This window comes from Hordeum vulgare, chromosome 5H (assembly GCF_904849725.1).
Source record: "Hordeum vulgare subsp. vulgare chromosome 5H, MorexV3_pseudomolecules_assembly, whole genome shotgun sequence".
NCBI lineage: Eukaryota > Viridiplantae > Streptophyta > Magnoliopsida > Poales > Poaceae > Hordeum > Hordeum vulgare.
Genome location: NC_058522.1, coordinates 540,214,085 through 540,232,465, shown reverse-complemented (window position 1 = coordinate 540,232,465; position 18,381 = coordinate 540,214,085). Strand labels below are relative to the sequence as shown.

General features: G+C 48.0%; 1 protein-coding gene across 1 annotated transcript; it reads left to right on the top strand.

Moving 5' to 3' along the window:
- Positions 1-252: 252 nt before the first annotated feature.
- LOC123397193 (chaperone protein ClpB1-like) lies at positions 253-3,407 on the top strand. Its single transcript, XM_045091839.1, has 7 exons — positions 253-1,101; positions 1,393-1,514; positions 1,601-1,941; positions 2,033-2,312; positions 2,399-2,596; positions 2,703-2,912; positions 3,327-3,407. The coding sequence occupies exons 1-7, from the start codon at positions 270-272 to the stop codon at positions 3,405-3,407; spliced, it is 2,064 nt and encodes a 687-aa protein (XP_044947774.1). The 5' UTR covers positions 253-269.
- The last annotated feature ends 14,974 nt before the right edge of the window (positions 3,408-18,381 follow it).

The window sequence follows — 18,381 nt, the reverse complement described above, 5'->3', positions numbered from 1 at the left end:
ATTGGGAATATAATAATGCTACTGATACGCTGTGTTGTTGGTTATGCACGATACATGTCCCAAAATCTTGTTTACGATTGGGAATACAATAATGCTACTGATACGCTGTGTTGTTGATTATGCACGATACATGTCCCAAAATCTTGTTTACGATTGGGAATATAATGCTACTGATACGCTGTGTTGTTGATTAGGTACCCTCTCTCTCTCTATACATATGATCCATTGCTGTCTCTTTTCCATGTTCAGGTTAGGGCTTCTGCACCGCTATGAGAGGGGCCTACGGTCCACTGCTCGGGGCACGGGTTGTGCAAGGAACTACTGTGCAAACAAGTGTCCTCCATCGCCTGTCTTTGATCTGGCGAGGTATCGAACCTTTCGTCTTCCTTGGAGCAGCTGTTGGTTTGGGTTGGGCAGCATGGAAGTACTACGATCGTAAAGCGGCTATGCGCACCTACGGACGCCACCTGACCGGGAAGACAGTTGGACTGGTTGTCGGACGTGATGATGAGATCGACCGTGTTATTTCCATCCTCTGCCGCAAGACCAAGAACTGTGCTGCGCTAGTAGGCCACGCGGGGGTTGGCAAGACAGCCATTGCAGAGGGCCTCGCGCAGCGCATCGCTACCGGCAAGGTACCCGCTGCGCTTGCCGGGGCACGTGTCGTGGAGATCGACCTCGGGGCCATGGTTGCCGGGACTGTGATGCGCGGTATGTTTGAGGAGCGAATGAAGAGCGTGATAAAGCAGGCGGAGAATGCGTGCGGCAAGATAATTCTCTTCATTGATGAGATGCACGTGCTTCCTCATGCTGGTGATAGCCACGGAAATACAGATGCTTCCAGCTTGTTGAAGCCGGCTTTAGCCCGTGGACGTATCCGCTGTGTTGGTGCGACGACTTTTGATGGTTATCGCAATTACATTGAGAAGGATCCTGCACTCGAGCGGCGATTCCAGAAGGTGCACATCGAGGAGCCAAGCGCGCAGGCGACAATTGGCATTCTGCGGGGGCTAAAGCAGCAGTACGAACAGCATCATGGCTTGGAAATCCAAGATGCTGCTCTTGTTGCTGCTGCGCAGCTTGCTGCCCGCTACATTACTGGTGAGGAACTTACTTGTTTCTATTGTTTATAGAGGTGACTAGGATGTACAGAACTACAGATGATCTTTTGTGGTTATTGTCGGCCCCATCTTAAGGTCCACATTATGTTCACATGCGTATATAATATATATGAGAAACGATTCTAAAAATACAATCTTTACTGTCCTGTGCAAATAAATTGATGGGATAACCTGGACTGCAATTTTTTCCTTTATGCCGAATTGCACCCATGCATGTCAACAATTGCTATATAAATTGATGTGATGGATTTTGTTGCTGTCTTTACCATAGGTCGTCAATTTCCAGATAAGGCAATTGATCTGATTGATGAGGCGTGCACTGCCACAATAAAAAGGGCGATCTCTGCAAATTCAGTGAAGGGAGCAGCTGTTGTACCAAATGATGTTGCACAAGTAAGCATCCTCACAACTACATGTGTATCTACTGTTTCAATCAGTATTTGTCATGCAAACTCTAATGCTGACCTTGCCATTTGAAGGTTGTGAGCCAATGGACTGGAATTCCTGTCTGTACACTTGAGCAAGAAGAGAAGGATAAGTTAATCCACCTAGCAGACAGGCTGCACGAGCGAGTTGTTGGCCAGGATGAAGCGGTAAATTTGGTTGCAGAAACAGTGCTATGTTCTATGGCTGGCCTTGATCATCCCGGCCAACCCATAGGATCTTTCCTCTTCTTGGGCTCAACTGGTGTTGGAAAGACAGAGCTTGCAAAAGCTCTCGCCGAACAGCTATTTGGCAGTGAGAAGATGTTGGTTCGCTTTGACATGTCTGAATATGTTGGCAGTGGATCTATTTCGCGCCTCATTGGAGCACCCCCAAGGTAATTTTTAATATATTCTGTAACATTGCATTACTTCTTAGTCTTTAGCTTGATTGATACTAATTCCTCTTTTGTAACTTCTTAATTAAAGCCATGATGGCTATGATGACGGTGGGCAACTGACTGAGAAAGTTAGGAATCGCCCATACAGTGTCATCCTTTTTGATGAGGTGGAGAAGGCAGATCCCTCGGTGTTGAACATTTTTATTCAACTTCTTGATGATGGTGTGTTGACCGATGGCAAAGGACGGACTGTAGATTTCAAGAATACCATCATCATTATGACCTCAAATCTAGGAGCAGAGCACCTCATGGCAGGAATGGCTGGAGAAATCACAATGGATGCTGCACGTGACCTTTTGATGAAACAGGTTTGTGAATCCCAGACTGCTGGTGTGAAGGCTCGGAAAACACTACTAAGCCTGAGTTTCTCATCATTATGATATTGTTTCTACAGGTTCAAAAACATTTCAAACCTGAGTTCCTCAACAGGCTGAGTGAGATTGTGGTATTTGAGCCGCTCTTGCATGACAAACTGAAGGAGATTGTGAAAATCCAAATGAAGAGCGTCATTGCCAGGGTGGCTGACAAGGGCATCTCTCTTTTTGCAAGTGATGCTGCGTTGGATGTCATTTTATCGGAATCATACAACCCAGTAAGCACAGCTTCGTTTTTCAAGCTCTTATTAAATGCATGATTAGGCTCATGTTTTCATATGTATGTGTAATTTTTGGTAACCATGCGTGCTTTGTCTCTCACAGATGTATGGTGCAAGGCCCATAAGGAGATGGTTGGAGAAGAATGTGATGACTGAGCTGTCCCAAATGCTTGTGAGGGGTGAGACCAGTGAAGGCTCGACGATCACCATCGGTGCTACGGATGACAAGAATAAGCTCAAGTATGAAGTAGCGAAGAAGGCCGAACTTTCCGGTGTCGTCTGCAACACTGACAACGGTGGTATGGCGGCCATGGTGAGTCCCATAAAAAGAATTGTCTCTCTGTTAGCAAGGGTGACACTAAAGTGACGGAGACCTTGTAACGGGAATTATGAGGAAAGCTAAACCCACGCTATGACTAATATGAGCAATTCCCCTATGCTTGGAAAGTTTAACTCTAACAGGAGGTTTAACAACTGCCGAGGAAAGCTGGTTAGTTCAACCTATGTAGAAGTTCCTGTGGTTGTTCCTTTATAGTCCGGTATCTATTAATTGTAATTCTCTCTTGAGTTCATCTTTTGGCAAACCAAGTCTCTTAGAATTTGAAGTCCAACTACTTTCTGTAGCTTTAGTAGACCTTGAGTCAGTAGATGATGCCATTGTTCTGTAGCTTTAAACTTCGTACCAGTAGAATTAGGGCCCAGTTCTTTTTAACTTTTGATTCACCAGAATCAGCTTTTGGGAAATTTCCCCCAGAATCAGCTTCCTCCAGAATCAGCCGCCGAGTTCTTCTCTGAGATTGTGGTATGAGATTATGGGACAAGTTGTATGCTGAAATGTCTGTAACGCCCCAGAACATAGTATTCAGAGAACCAAAAAATATGAGCATTCAGAGAACCAAAAAATTTAACATAGTTGCACCACCATCCATCTATGAATACACTAACATCGCCCATTCATTAATCAAGCAAATCACCTACATCCATGGTTCCATGTACATAGAAAAACTAACAAATTATCAACGGCGGTGCGGTGGGATGGGGGTCGGAGGACCGACGGGGCGGCGGGATGGGGGTCGGAGGAGCACGGGGACCGGCGGGACGGAGGGCTCCTTCAACCGGCGGGATGGACTGCTTTGGCGAGGCGGACTGCTTCGGGGGGGACTGGAGCCCTAGCGGGGGGGGGGGGGGGGGGGGGGGAGGGGATTTGGAGCCGGACGACAGCGGCGGGGACTGGAGCCCTAGTGGGAATCGAGCGAGGACTTCCCGTGGGCGAGCAGGCTCGGTCGGTTGGGTTGTGGGAGGGCATTTTCCCCGTAATTTCATGTTGAAACATGGGTAGTGTCTCAAAACCCAAACATTTTCTTTTGAGGGGGGGGGGGGGGGGGGGAATCGTCAGAATTGAACCGAAACGGTGCTTTTGAGTTGCACTACCGATTGTGGTTCGATTCTCACGATTCTGAACAATCAAATCGAGTCCTTTTTAGCTTCTGATTTTGCAAAGCCTGATTCTGCATAATCGGGTCAAAAGAACTTGGCCTAGATACAGTCAGATATTATGGCTGTGGAGCACCGCACGGTAGAGTCGGATTGAAATAGATTTTACCCACAATACAGTTATAGAGCAATTAAATTTGTGAAAGAAAAATACTGAACTTAAATGGTAGTACGTACAACATCATCCCAAAACTCCTAAAAAATACTAGTTTTGAGACCTCGTGAATCTGGCACATGGCAAGAGTTACATGTCTGGCTGTTAAGCAAATATGCTACAAAAATATTTATACCCCCTTTGTTTTTAAATATAAGTTTTTTTTAAAGTTTTATTAGAAAACTACATACGGATGTATATAGATATATTTTAAAATATAAATTAATTCGTATTGTTTTGCTTGTAGTCTTCTGTTGAAATTTATAAAAATCTTATATTTAGGTACGGAAGGAGTATATGTAAAGTTAATGCCCGCAACAAAGTAGTAAAATTTTGTGGCAACAAAATTTCAGTATTGTGTAGACCTATCAACTTTTAAGACACTATACACATTTAGTTTTGGCCTTTGCTAGGCGCCATCCGGCTATAGGGGCTGAAAAATCAGCCGCCGCCTAGGCCGTTGGATGCGACACGCGCACACCGTCTGATCTAGATAGCGTCCTTGGGCGCACAAACACAACAGTCGGCGCAACGTCGTCTCTGAGTCTGCTCGTCTGAGCAACTTCCCGGTCGCCGTAGTAGCATCCTCTCTGTTGTTGTAGCTGTCCGCCCGTCGGAGCATCGTCTCGGCCGTCGTAGCTAGCATCCTCCCAACAGCAGCCATTGCAGCATCAGTACCATTCGTCGTCGGCGTGTCCGCCCGTCGGAGCATCGTCTCGGCCGTCGTAGCTAGCATCCTCCCAACAGCAGCCATTGCAGCATCAGTACCATTCGTCGTCGGCGTGTCCGCCCGTCGGAGCAATGTCTCGGCCGTCGTAGCTAGCATCCTCCCAACAGCAGCCATTGCAGCATCAGTACCATTCGTCGTCGGCGTGTCCGCCCGTCGGAGCAATGTCTCGGCCGTCGTAGCTAGCATCCTCCCAACAGCAGCCATTGCAGCATCAGTACCATTCGTCGTCGGCGTGTCCGCCCGTCGGAGCAATGTCTCGGCCGTCGTAGCTAGCATCCTCCCAACAGCAGCCATTGCAGCATCAGTATCATTCGTCGTCGGCGTGTCCGCCCGTCGGAGCAATGTCTCGGCCGTCGTAGCTAGCATCCTCCCAACAGCAGCCATTGCAGCATCAGTACCATTCGTCGTCGGCGTGTCCGCCCGTCGGAGCAATGTCTCGGCCGTCGTAGCTAGCATCCTCCCAACAGCAGCCATTGCAGCATCAGTACCATTCGCCGTCGGCGTGTCCGCCCGTCGGAGCAATGTCTCGGCCGTCGTAGCTAGCATCCTCCCAACAGCAGCCATTGCAGCATCAGTACCATTCGCCGTCGGCGTGTCCGCCCGTCGGAGCAATGTCTCGGCCGGCGTAGCTAGCATCCTCCCAACAGCAGCCATTGCAGCATCAGTACCATTCGCCGTCGGCGTGTCCGCCCGTCGGAGCAATGTCTCGGCCGTCGTAGCTAGCATCCTCCCAACAGCAGCCATTGCAGCATCAGTACCATTCGCCGTCGGCGTGTCCGCCCGTCGGAGCAATGTCTCGGCCGGCGTAGCTAGCATCCTCCCAACAGCAGCCATTGCAGCATCAGTACCATTCGCCGTCGGCGTGTCCGCCCGTCGGAGCAATGTCTCGGCCGGCGTAGCTAGCATCCTCCCAACAGCAGCCATTGCAGCATCAGTACCATTCGTCGTCGGCGTGTCCGCCCGTCGGAGCAATGTCTCGGCCGGCGTAGCTAGCATCCTCCCAACAGCAGCCATTGCAGCATCAGTACCATTCGCCGTCGGCGTGTCCGCCCGTCGGAGCAATGTCTCGGCCGTCGTAGCTAGCATCCTCCCAACAGCAGCCATTGCAGCATCAGTACCATTCGCCGTCGGCGTGTCCGCCCGTCGGAGCAATGTCTCGGCCGGCGTAGCTAGCATCCTCCCAACAGCAGCCATTGCAGCATCAGTACCATTCGCCGTCGGCGTGTCCGCCCGTCGGAGCAATGTCTCGGCCGGCGTAGCTAGCATCCTCCCAACAGCAGCCATTGCAGCATCAGTACCATTCGTCGTCGGCGTGTCCGCCCGTCGGAGCAATGTCTCGGCCGGCGTAGCTAGCATCCTCCCAACAGCAGCCATTGCAGCATCAGTACCATTCGTCGTCGGCGTGTCCGCCCGTCGGAGCAATGTCTCGGCCGTCGTAGCTAGCATCCTCCCAACAGCAGCCATTGCAGCATCAGTACCATTCGCCGTCGGCGTGTCCGCCCGTCGGAGCAATGTCTCGGCCGGCGTAGCTAGCATCCTCCCAACAGCAGCCATTGCAGCATCAGTACCATTCGTCGTCGGCGTGTCCGCCCGTCGGAGCAATGTCTCGGCCGTCGTAGCTAGCATCCTCCCAACAGCAGCCATTGCAGCATCAGTACCATTCGCCGTCGGCGTGTCCGCCCGTCAGAGCAATGTCTCGGCCGGCCGTGGTCGCAGCAGTAGCATCCGTCGTCGCCGCGCCTGCCTGTCGGAGCATCGTCCCGAACGCCGTCGCAGCATCCGTGGTCGTCGAGCGGTCTGGGGGCAACGCAGGTTTGCAGCGTCGGCCATTGGCGCGCGTACTTGCATCACAACATATATATATATATATATATATATATATATATATATATATATATATATATATATATATGCTCTCAACGCGTGGGTGCTCTAGGTCGCATCGCTCCAGTGCCACTCGGAATAGTCCGCGACTGCTTGCAGACTCGCCCATGCATGTGCCAACGCACGGCCACGAGCTCCATCTTGCAGCACCCCACCCCGCGACACCCTTTGCAAATAACGACGCTATCTAGTCGACCTGCTGCTGGGATGCATGGTCGCGGTTGCACCGCTCATCTCCGGCTTGCAAGTGCAACAACGATAGCTGCTGAAACGCATGGTTGCAGCAGCAATGTCGACGGTGACGATGTGGCCTTGCATCGCGGTGGTAGGGAAGGGATGCAGCTGTGCTTTGCAGGGCGACGACAATTCGTGTGGGGTGCGGTGTTGGTTGGCTGAAGAAAAGGATGGGGAAGACCCTCCGGGCAAGAGACGCACGTGTGTGGACGAAACGGGCGAGGCGATAGGAGAAGGATGGGGAGAGGCGTGGCGGACCAAGTAGGCAGTTGCCAAAGCGGCCGGGAGTCTACATCCGATTGTACATGCGTTGAGAAGCTAGCTCGTCTGATCGGACGCCGTAGACTAGGCCCGGTCCGGCCGTGCGCTTCTCCGCCGAGATAAGATGCAACCAAGACGACTGTACGCACCCGATCGATCGATTCTTGACGGCCGGTCCTTTCGTCCGAGGAAATCACGACGTACCATGAACTACATACAAAATAAAATAAATAAATGTACATTATAGAATAGATATATACACATCCGTATGTAGTTTATATTGAAATCTTTATAAAGTCTTATATTTAGAAACGGAAGGAGTACAAAACTTACCAGCCAGGCTTCTAGATTAATTGATCATGTCGAGATGCATTAGTAGTACGTTATCAATCGATTGTTTTCTAACGACGATGCGTGTACACGATCCGGCGGCTACAACCACTGCACACAGACAATCTCATCGGAACACGTTAACCTCGTTGCAACCATGTGAATATGGAATGACGGCGGCGCCATCGCCGTCAACATCAATAGCCGTGTCACGGCAGGGAAGGTCCATGGTGCGGACGTCAAGTAGCCACCATGACGCAGTGGGGCAGAGGCGTCCGAGGCCGTGAGTGAATTACAAAAAACCATCACATTTACAGTAGTCGAGCAGAATTTCCACCGCATTCTTTGTTCGTCGTAAAAATCCACCACTTTCGTTGTAATTTTTTTAATAAAATAATTGACCGACTTGGAGCAGTTAACTATGATTTCCGACAGAATGGGCCCACATGTCAGGTGCCACGTAGGACTGGTGTAACAGCCAGTGAGTGACGACCATTACCGCGGGCTAGGTCATAAACGAATCGCCGCGCGCACAACAGCTTACTCCACTCCACTCGCTCTCTCTTTGCTATCCCCTCATGTCCCCTTCCCCTCGCTCTCGCCACCGCGCCCCTCGTCGTCGAGCCACTGTGTCTTCGCCGCCGTTCAGTGATGATGTCCTGGAATGACGGTGAGGAGAGCAGTCATCAGGAGTTTGTCGGCATGGATATGGAGCTGTGGGTAAGCGATCTGCTCTTTACCTAGGGTTACGGGTCATGTTTTCTTTCGTTTTCAGATCTTGTTCAAGCACTCGTAGTCTAATGATGGATAATGAGTGCACAACAAATGCAGGAGAACCCTCATACAATAGTGGACGCATCATTCTGTGGTAAAGCTTCACATCCAAGCATCAAATGCAGGCTTCACCTTGCCCCTGTTTCAAATATGTTGTATTTGAGGGGATTCACACTGGTAGGAGATTCTATGGCTGTGGGGTGCAGGTTGGATCTCATCCCTCTCTTCTTCTTATGGTTAGGTGATTTTCAAGTTTGTTAATCAAGTCAGTTAATTTAGTTAATTCAATCCATATATATTTAAAGCATTCTGTTAATTCTATTAATCATGTGTTTGTTAATGACTTAATGTATTTAACTTGAGCTAGATTTAGTTGATTCAGTCAGCCAGTCAGACAATCATTTTAATATAGTAAATTTGTAGTTAACTTGTGATATATCCAATTAATTCAGTCCTTTTTAGTGAAAAGATTCAGTTATTTGTATTAGATTGAGTCTCTGCATAAGAGTCTTCTTGCTTGAAGCTTGAGCCAATCCTATTCCTTCCTTGCATCAAGGGGCTTCTCCTCACAGTCCTATAGCCAACGCATGTTTGAACTTTTCTAAAATATACTTGAGCGAACTCATTAGTCCAATAATGCATATGTTGTGATTAATTACCAAAACCAACTTAGAGAGCAATTGTGCTTTCATAGGGTCCATGAATTTGGTCTATAACGAGAGGAGAGCCCTACCGCTCGTTCCGTCTTCTTAGAGCATCTACACCCGGACATTGCAAACATGACCCCCTAAATGCCTGCGCACGCATCCGGTCAGTGACCGGGCATATTCCCTATTTGTCCGTCCGCGCAGACACACTCCTCATATGTCCGGACACTTGCATGTGATTGGTGGAGAGGAAGAAAGAGAAAGAAAAGATTGAATAAAGAAAAAAAAAGGTGGTCTGAGGTGGGGTCACATCCTATGTGGCGGACTGGCCGGGCGTGCCCGGACGTGTCCGCGGGCCCTCGTATCCTCCCCATATTTGAGATGGATATGAGGGTTCACACATAGCCGAGACGTATATGGATGATATGAGTTGTCCGGTTGGGTCACTTTTTTCCTTCTCTCTCCTGTCCGGTTACTGACTGGGCGCGTCCACATGCGTATGAGGGGTCATTTGAGGCGTCCAGATGTAGACGCTCTTAGAACATCTATAGCCGGACTAACAAATATGATCCCCTAAACGCCAGTGGACACGTCCGATCAGTGACCGGACGTGTCCGTTTTGATCTCCTATTTTTTTCGTCCATGCGGTGGTACTTTTTTTTCCATATGTCTAGTCACTTGCACATGATTGATGAAGGAAAAGATATAGAAAGAAAGAAAATTGAATAAGGACACATAAAAGGTGGTTTGGGGTGAAATTGCGTCCTACGTGGTGAACTGACACGCATGCCCGGACTCCTCCACGAGCCCTTATATCAGTGGCGGTACGAGGATCAGGAGTGTGTGTGATGTCATTTCAAATTTGTGCTGCCAAATACATGTATTTTTCACTAAATTTTTAAAAAGAAATACATGATATCTACTCCCTTTGTACCTAAATAATTGTAGTTGGGGAGAACTTGTCTCCCCAACTACAATTATTTAGGTACACATGGAGTACTTGTGTATAAAGGATTTGCCAAAAACCTGTGTGGTCAATTGACCACACTCTTCTCAACGTGGTTTCGCCACTGCCTCATATCATCCCTAGATTCGAAATGGATATGAGGGATGCCGGTCAATCCGGATATTTCAAAAAAATAAGGGATCCAATTGGATTAAAAGAAATTAACCGAATACTGACCGGAAGAGCATTTCAGATGTTTGAGAAGGACATGAGGGTCGCTCTTTTCTTATTTATAAACAAGAATATGCAGGTAGTGAAAGTTGATACTAGAACATACCTACCTGTCAGCTGATTCAAAAGGAGACACAGGCAGGTGGATGAATTGCTTTTTTTGAACACAGGAAGGGACCAGAAGGTCCCAGCTGGCTTTCATGAACACAAAAGGGTTACAACACTTCATCAAGGACTCAAAAGAAAATAGAAATTACATAACAGTCCTCCATGATTTGCACTTAGGACCCCCAATCCATAGAACAAGAACATAATTGGGTCGAGAATACACCAACAACCTCGCCGGAGATGCATTGCCACCATCTCCGGCCAACTCCTTGCTAATAAACAAGGAATAGAGGGCCTGCAAAACGAAGGTTGAACATGGTGGACTCAGAAATAGCCAGCAAATCCTCCAAGGGCCGTCAAACCACCCAAGCCACCCAAATCGCTCGACGGAGTCATCTTCAATTTGATCTACAACTCCGGTCGACGGAGGTCGAGGCAGCGACAAGAGATAACGAAGAAGCACCAAATCCAGCATCAATCCCTGTAGAGCGTCAGATTTGAGAGCCAAAATCATGGATCCACTCTCCCCTAATTTTCCGCCGCCATGACGGCAAGAAACACGGGTGAGGGAAGCCAGATCAACCCACTCTAGTGAGCTGCCGAGCTTAGTGATGAAGATTTCACAAGATCTTCCTCCAGCTGTTGTTGTCCATCATGAAAAACAACAGGAAAAGGAAGAGGGTGAGCTGGAGGCGCTGCTCGCGAGCGCCAGAGCCAACCTCCATGACATAACGTCGGGTCCTAACTAGAACTACTCTGTATAGAAGCCCGACCTCCTCTCCCATCCCCACTCCGGTCGGCAGAGCCGTCGAAGAAGGAGAGGAGAGGACTCGGGGGAGTGGGATTGACTCTTATGCTCTGTTTGGATGTTTATATTCAAGGCCATGGAATCGAATTGGGCTCAATATCAAATCTTTCTAACTTTTATATTGACATTGAACCCAAATTATGCTGTTCAGATGTGCTCAGAATTCACACTTGGAATTTACATGAGAGGCTCAATTCTCTAGCTTGTTTGGATGGCCATCCAACACATTGGAATTGCTTTGGATTTTCCTGCTTAGTGGATGCATTGACCTGTAGAAAAAAAAAATCTCACATACGATGGCCGTCACTACATGTGGGATTAAAGGGTTAGGGTACGGTGGCCACATGGCTAAAGGAAGAAACGTCCCGGGGGGTGGGGGAAGGGGTTGCCGTGCCATCAGCCATGGGAGGCGGGCGCGTGGTGGTGCGTCTTCGGATGAATTGCTTGGACCGAAATAATTAGCCAACAAGCTTGTACTCCCTCTATAAATTAATATATAAAAATGTTTATATCGCTACTTTAATGATCTAAATGTTTTTTATATTAGTTTATGAAGGGAGTAGATAAGACGGTGGTGAAAGCTTTATTTGTTGAAGGAAGATGAGGGAAATATACTTTTGGGCTTTGCCCACCCTCGCTTCATCCATGTGAGTCCTGTGGGGCCAACCGGCCGGCAGGTCAGCGGACCCCTGCTCAACCCCTCCCTCCCCAATCCCAAGTAAAGATAGGAAATGAAAAGGGCGCACTGTAGCGGGGAAGGAAAGGATCCGTGCATGCCGTTGGCCAGGTGAGGAAGGATAAGACATAGGAACAACAGCAAACAGAGGGGTGCGGTGGGGGTGGATGTGGATGGGGAAGGACGCGGACCATGCATGCCGTTTTGTCAGGAAGAAACGAAACTGGTGAGGACAAAGTCGAAGCACGGTCGCCATGAAATGCAACATACAGCTGGCCTGGCCCGCGCGGAGGATTGGAGTGAAAGCACAAGCTATATGTAGCATTAGCATTTCTGGTGAACACACGCTCCCGCCCGTTGATCCGTAACATTAGCATTAGCATTAGCATTAGAAACGTACGTCACCGCGCGCGGTAGCATCCCACGCGCCCGCCCATGCAGGCTTTTGCTTTTTTCCCCGTCCGCGGAGGCGGAGCAGGCAGGCATATGGACAGGTGCTGTCCATGTTGCAGGGAGTCAGTACTCTTTCTTTGTACACCAAAACGGCAACTGCTTGCTTTCGATTAGTACAATGCAATGCCGGATGGTTCCGGCAGAGAGTGGGTGGTAGTGGTGGGATGGAACATCTCGCCCATCACATCCTTCATCCCAGCGGCGAGCCCAACGACAGGGCGCGCGATTGCTAGGATTTTTTCACTGTTTTAACCCATAAGTAATTCACAGAATGAACTCGATCTAAAAGTATTTTCGGATCTGACCCTTTTAAAAACGTTAGAGTCCGTGGCGTTGCTGCTTCACGTAGAAACGCCTGTCTAATGAGGCGTTTCTGGTCTACATTAAAACGTCAGTCTAGCATGCGTTGCAGCCCAGACCGAAACACCAATGCCTTTGGCGTTGTAACCCAGGTGACAAACGCCATGAATGATGGCGTTTCTACCGCTTAGAAGTCGTGCTTTTCCACTCCACCTTCTCCAGCTCCAGCTCCGGTCAGAGTCAGTCCCGCCAGTAGCAGAAGCAGTAGGGTGGAGTGGAGTCCAGCACTGGACCGGAGAGAGGTTTCTACAGAGCCATCATCGTCGTCATCATCAGTGGGGGATCACGGGCGGGGCGGTCACGGGAGGAGGAGGAGGAGGTGGGGATCTTGGCTCAAGAGTGTTCCCTCCGTTTCTTCACGTGAGATTTTCCCGTCCCACACACACGACGAGAAATCTGCCTCCTTTCTGCACGGATTCCGCTGGCGGATTTCCTTTCTTTCTTTCTCCCCGGATTCGGTGCATGGAACCACTTCCCCCCTCCGTCCCCAGCAACAACAAGATATCTGCTGCTGCTGCTGCTGCTCTGCTAGCCTGAGGCCCCAATGGCGTCCTCGCCGTCCCCCTTGCCGGGGACCACCAAGGCCTCCCCGCGGCCGCCTCCCCAGCCCCGGTCAAGCTGCCCAATGCCACCCCGGCCGACCCGCCGGCGGCCCCGCCCGTGCCCTCCGCGGCCGTGCCGCCGCCGCCGACCCTTCTAGAAACGCCATCATTCATGGCGTTTGTCATTGGGTTGCAACGCCAAAGGCATTGGCGTTTCGGTCTGGGGCTGCAACGCACGCTAGACTGGCGTTTCAATGTAGACCAGAAACGTCACGTTAGACAGGCATTTTTACGTGGAGCAGCAACGTCACGGACTCTGGCGTTTCTAAAAGGGTCAGATCCGGAAATACTTTCAGATCGAGTTCATTCTGTGAATTACTTACGTCTTATGGGTTAAAATAGTGAAAAACAATCCCGATTGCTACTATGTATTCCTTTGGTCGTCGGTACCCGCTGCTCTGTCTCTTTTCGTCCAATATGCCAGTTGTCTGTCTCTTTTGACCTAGGTTATGGGAAAAACATCTCATAATCCATGTATCAATGGATCGACCTACTCATTTCTATACATCTTTTCCAACATATATACACATACACCACTGTATAAATGGTTTGCAGTAAGTACTCCTGTCCTATTTTTGGTTGCCGAGCTGGTATATATAGGGGATGTTTGGTTCCCAGCCTAAACTTGCCACCCCTAATCTTAGTCATGTGTTTGGTTCATTGCCACACTTTTCTAGTTATATGGTTCACATGTCATACATTCAATTTTTTGTCAAATCTTACCACACTTGTGGTGTTCATTTTGTTAGCCACACTTTTTGTGGCAGCCACACTTTGCTTAAGGTTAGTTGTGGCAAAGTTAGTCATGAACCAAACAGGCCCATATTATGTGCCAGTGAATGGCGCACGCACTAGTTCTTCACTCTTTTCTTCCATTTTTGGATCCCGAGCTCATCAAACTACTAATTGAGTTATTGTGTTTCATGTGATTATGTCCCTATGTCTTGATGGATATCTCTCAAAACAAACTTCAATCTGCAAAATCTAGTTGTTTCATATGGACTCCCTCCGTCTCAAAATAAATGTCTTAACTTTATACTAACTCTAGTATAAAATTGTACTAAACTTCTTAAGACATTTATTTTGAGACAGAGGGGTGTAAGATATAACCAACACAAAAATATAAAATCCCAATTACTTAATAACCCAACACAACTTATTTGTTTTAGTGACTAACGACATGCCAGGTGACAAGGACATGCCTACAACTGAAGCTCAAAGTTCTCCAGTCTAGTAATTACCTGGCAAAATGTGACAGCTCCGGTCCTAATGATGTGCGACATAGTGCACCTGCTGCTGGGTTACAAGTTACAATATTACGTTACCCATCGGTGCCTTCTTAGGACAACTCCAATGCGGATCATCAAATTGCTCCTACACAATCGTAGCGTCATCCAACGACACCAGAATTGTTTGGCATGGCATGAGCGTCTGAATCCTTCAGACCGACATCAAACTGGGGAAGTCCCTCACTTTGGACTCCGACAACGCGGACCCACCCTTGCCGAGGCGTCCGCTCCAAAGCCCTCCACCCACATTCATGCCGCTGAAAGTAGATGCGATCGGACAGTCGCCTACCCGCATTCATGCCAGTCAGAGAAGACATGACTGAAGGACTGATCGGTGTGACATTCACACCGACACGGTGGCCGAGAGGCCTACTCCGACTGCTGCCTGCATTTAAGTGGCACCAGCCACCATGCCATGGCTATTTTAGTTGGCCACCCGCGGGCGCAAGCCGTACGTTGACCACCACGATGTCGTTTCTCCTCTTCACCACTCTCCCTAACCTGCACATCTCCATCACCGGTCACTGTAATCGGAAAATGACGCCTCGAAGTGGTTCTTCATGTGCCCCTTCAAATCTATGGGGAGCTTTGGATCCTGATGCCATCACCCACATTCTTTAGAGCGCTCGGTGTCAAAGACTCCCTTCGCGTCAAGCCAGAGACCATCTCCTCGGACAACGAGGAGCAAAAGCCTCCCCTCCTCGCCGAGGTTGTCATCGTGGACAAAGAGTTCGCATGGCAGATGGAGATGGTGATCCAGCTGTTGATCTTCGACTACGGTGCAACATCGCCCTTCCCATCGTCCCGGAGCAACAACGACTTTCAAATTAGACGTCACATGTGATAGTGCTGAAAATAATCAATAGTCCAATATGGCATGGTGACAGATCGAAAGTTCCAAAAGAGATCACACGTGAGGGGTTTACCCAGATTCGGGTCCTCATCATAGAGGTAATACCAAACTCCTCCTCATCACGTGTGAGGGGGTGACAATGTATGTGGAGAAGATGTTATTGTGTGGAGATGATGCTATCGAGACTATGACTATGATGTCAGGCATGGTCTTGGCTTATATAGGGGGGAGGGGCGAAATTTAACGTTATGTGATTTGCTAGCCGATCTAGAGACCTTCTGTATGAGCAATGAAAAAAAATCGATATTTAAGGTCGAATTTTTGCATGCAGTTAAAACTATTGTCAGTGTTTGATCATAATTTTTTTGCATTTTTAAAAATTTACTGTTTATGAAACTTAAATGAGGTTGGGAGCAGAAACGCTGCGTCCCAGCTGAAGTGGATGTTTCCAAGTAGTAGTATATTTGGCCTTGCTATCGCACACGTGTGCAAGTATAACTAACACACCACCCCACCTTGACAATCGCTTTCTCCACATACGGTTCCTTAGAGGCACATGTATGGAGACTTGCCGACTATCATCAACGATAACGATATGTCCGTGGCTCATTCTTGCGAAAGCAGTGGTAGTTTAGTGGTGTACTAATGTTAATGTCATTTTTTATTATGTTTGAAGTGTTTTGTACTTCTAGTGAACTTTTATAATAGATCATAGTATTTTACGAAAAATGGTATAAACATTCAGGGTCGTTACGCCACCATGGTCATTGCACACAATTTCTCTCCCTTTGTGCATGCGATTGTGGGCGATGTTGGAGGTCAATAGTACACCGCTCCTAACTAGTATAGTTCAATTGGTAGGCAATCCCATAGGGTTTAAATAAAAGAAGTGCTTAGAATTTTTTTTTAAAACACATGGGGAAAACATGACGATGATCGTTGCCGCCTTAGTTGGACTGTCGTGTCATAGATTCAGCGAGCTTGAGATAGATTTTTCGTGGTTGTCGTAAAAGATGCGATGAGATCGAGTTCTCTGGAGGTAAAGGAGCCACTACCGTTGGGAAACGAGGGAGCCAGCGGAGATCCTACATTGTAGTCGCGTATCAAGCGAGAAGGTGGATGAGCTACTACCATCGTCATAGATTCTACACATCTCTCCAATGTCGGATCCTTGGCTTGCCTCAAGCTGCCTCCGATGATGGCCAGCCTCAACCCGTTGTCACCGACAAGCCCTTCTACCTTGCACCAAAGCCCGATCCTTGGAAGTGGGGCAACGTTAATGTTGATGGAGCAGTTTTGTTGGGCTGTTGTTGTTCATCCACACAGCGGTCAAGGATCAAGGCGAGAGTAGACGAGGTAATACTCACTCTGTTCCTAAATATAAGTCTTTTTAGATATTTTATTGGGGGATTACATATAGAGCAAAATTAGTGAATCTATATTCTAAAGTATGTCTATATATATCCGTATGTAGTCCCCTATGAAAACCTGTAAAAGACTTATATTCAGGAACGGAGGAAGTATATAGAGAGGGATGAGTGTTAGGGGGTGTTTCTTTCGAGGGACTTTTTGGTGTAGGGACTAAAAAAAGTCCCTTTTAGTCCCATGTGAAAGAAACATGAGGGACTTTTAGGGACTAAAAGGGGGTATTTGGGACTAAAGGAAGAAGCCCCTATGAGAGGGACTTTTTTGGACTTTTTTGGCACTTTTTCCAACAATGCCCCTGCTTTTAACATGTCATTTAATAACTTCTATTATATTATTAGGGGTAGCATGGTATTTTTACATGTCATTTAATGACATCTAGTCCATGTTTAGTCCTTGAAAAAAATGAGTAGGGACTAGAGACTTTTTAGTCGGGACTAAAAAAAGTCCTAGGACTTTTTAAAGAAACAAGGCCTTAGAGACCTCAGTATTGAATTATATTATGAATTCGCAGTTCTAGCATTGAACATAGTTTGTCTTATAACATCCCCCTCCGTCGTAGTATAGCGACAAGGTTTAAAAAAAACTCCAAACCATCTAAATAAAAGACAATCCATTTGTAATGCGAGTCATTACGATAGAAAAATGGGACCATATGCAATGACAAAGAAACTTTGAAAAGACAAGGACAAAGGAAAAGGAAAAGTCAGTTTTATCACTCTGGACGGTACAAACACGTGAGGCTCTGTTTGGTAGAAGTGGATTGGAGAGGTTTGGGGAGGAGGGGATTTAAGGGGATTTGGTGAATTCCTTCCTTCCACCCAATCCTCTCAAATCATCGGGGCTTTCCTTCCACCAGTCCCTCGAGGAGGATCCTCAAACACATGGATAGAAAGGGATTGAAGGGGAATGGAGGAGATTCGACTAAGCAAACCACTCTTACCAAACGGGCGCCCGAGGTTCTGTGAGGTTTCTGACCCTCTCAGAAATTTTTCTCTCGAAACCTCCTTAATCCCTCCGTGCCAAACGAGGACTGAAAAACAACTAAAGGCTGGACACACTGTAGTCGGGGTTGGTGGAGAACCCTAAGAGAATGAAAGTACTGTAGCAATGTGAACAGTGTCGCCAACTTTAGGCTTTATAAACCTGTTGGGGCTCTCCGCTCGCCAGTCAGCCTTCCAAGATCTTCTTTTCCCTTCCCACATCCTCCTTCCCACCACAAGGTCACCTGTTGTTCTTATCTGGCCTTGATTAGTTCTTGTTTCTCTTTGAAGCTCTGTTTGTTAGAGCATCTCTAGTAGAGCCCTCAAACCCTTAAATCCTTAAAAATAACCGATTTTTTTTACAGTTTTCGTCGAAAAAACGACGTAGACTAGAACTCTTAAACCCTTAAACCCGTAAAAAAATATAGAGGTCCAACCCTTAAACCCTCTCCCGACCTGTAGAAGTAAGGGTTGGGGAGCAAAATCTACCCCAACCCTCAAACCGTTCCATCCTAGCGCGGGAGGGAAATTTCCCATCCC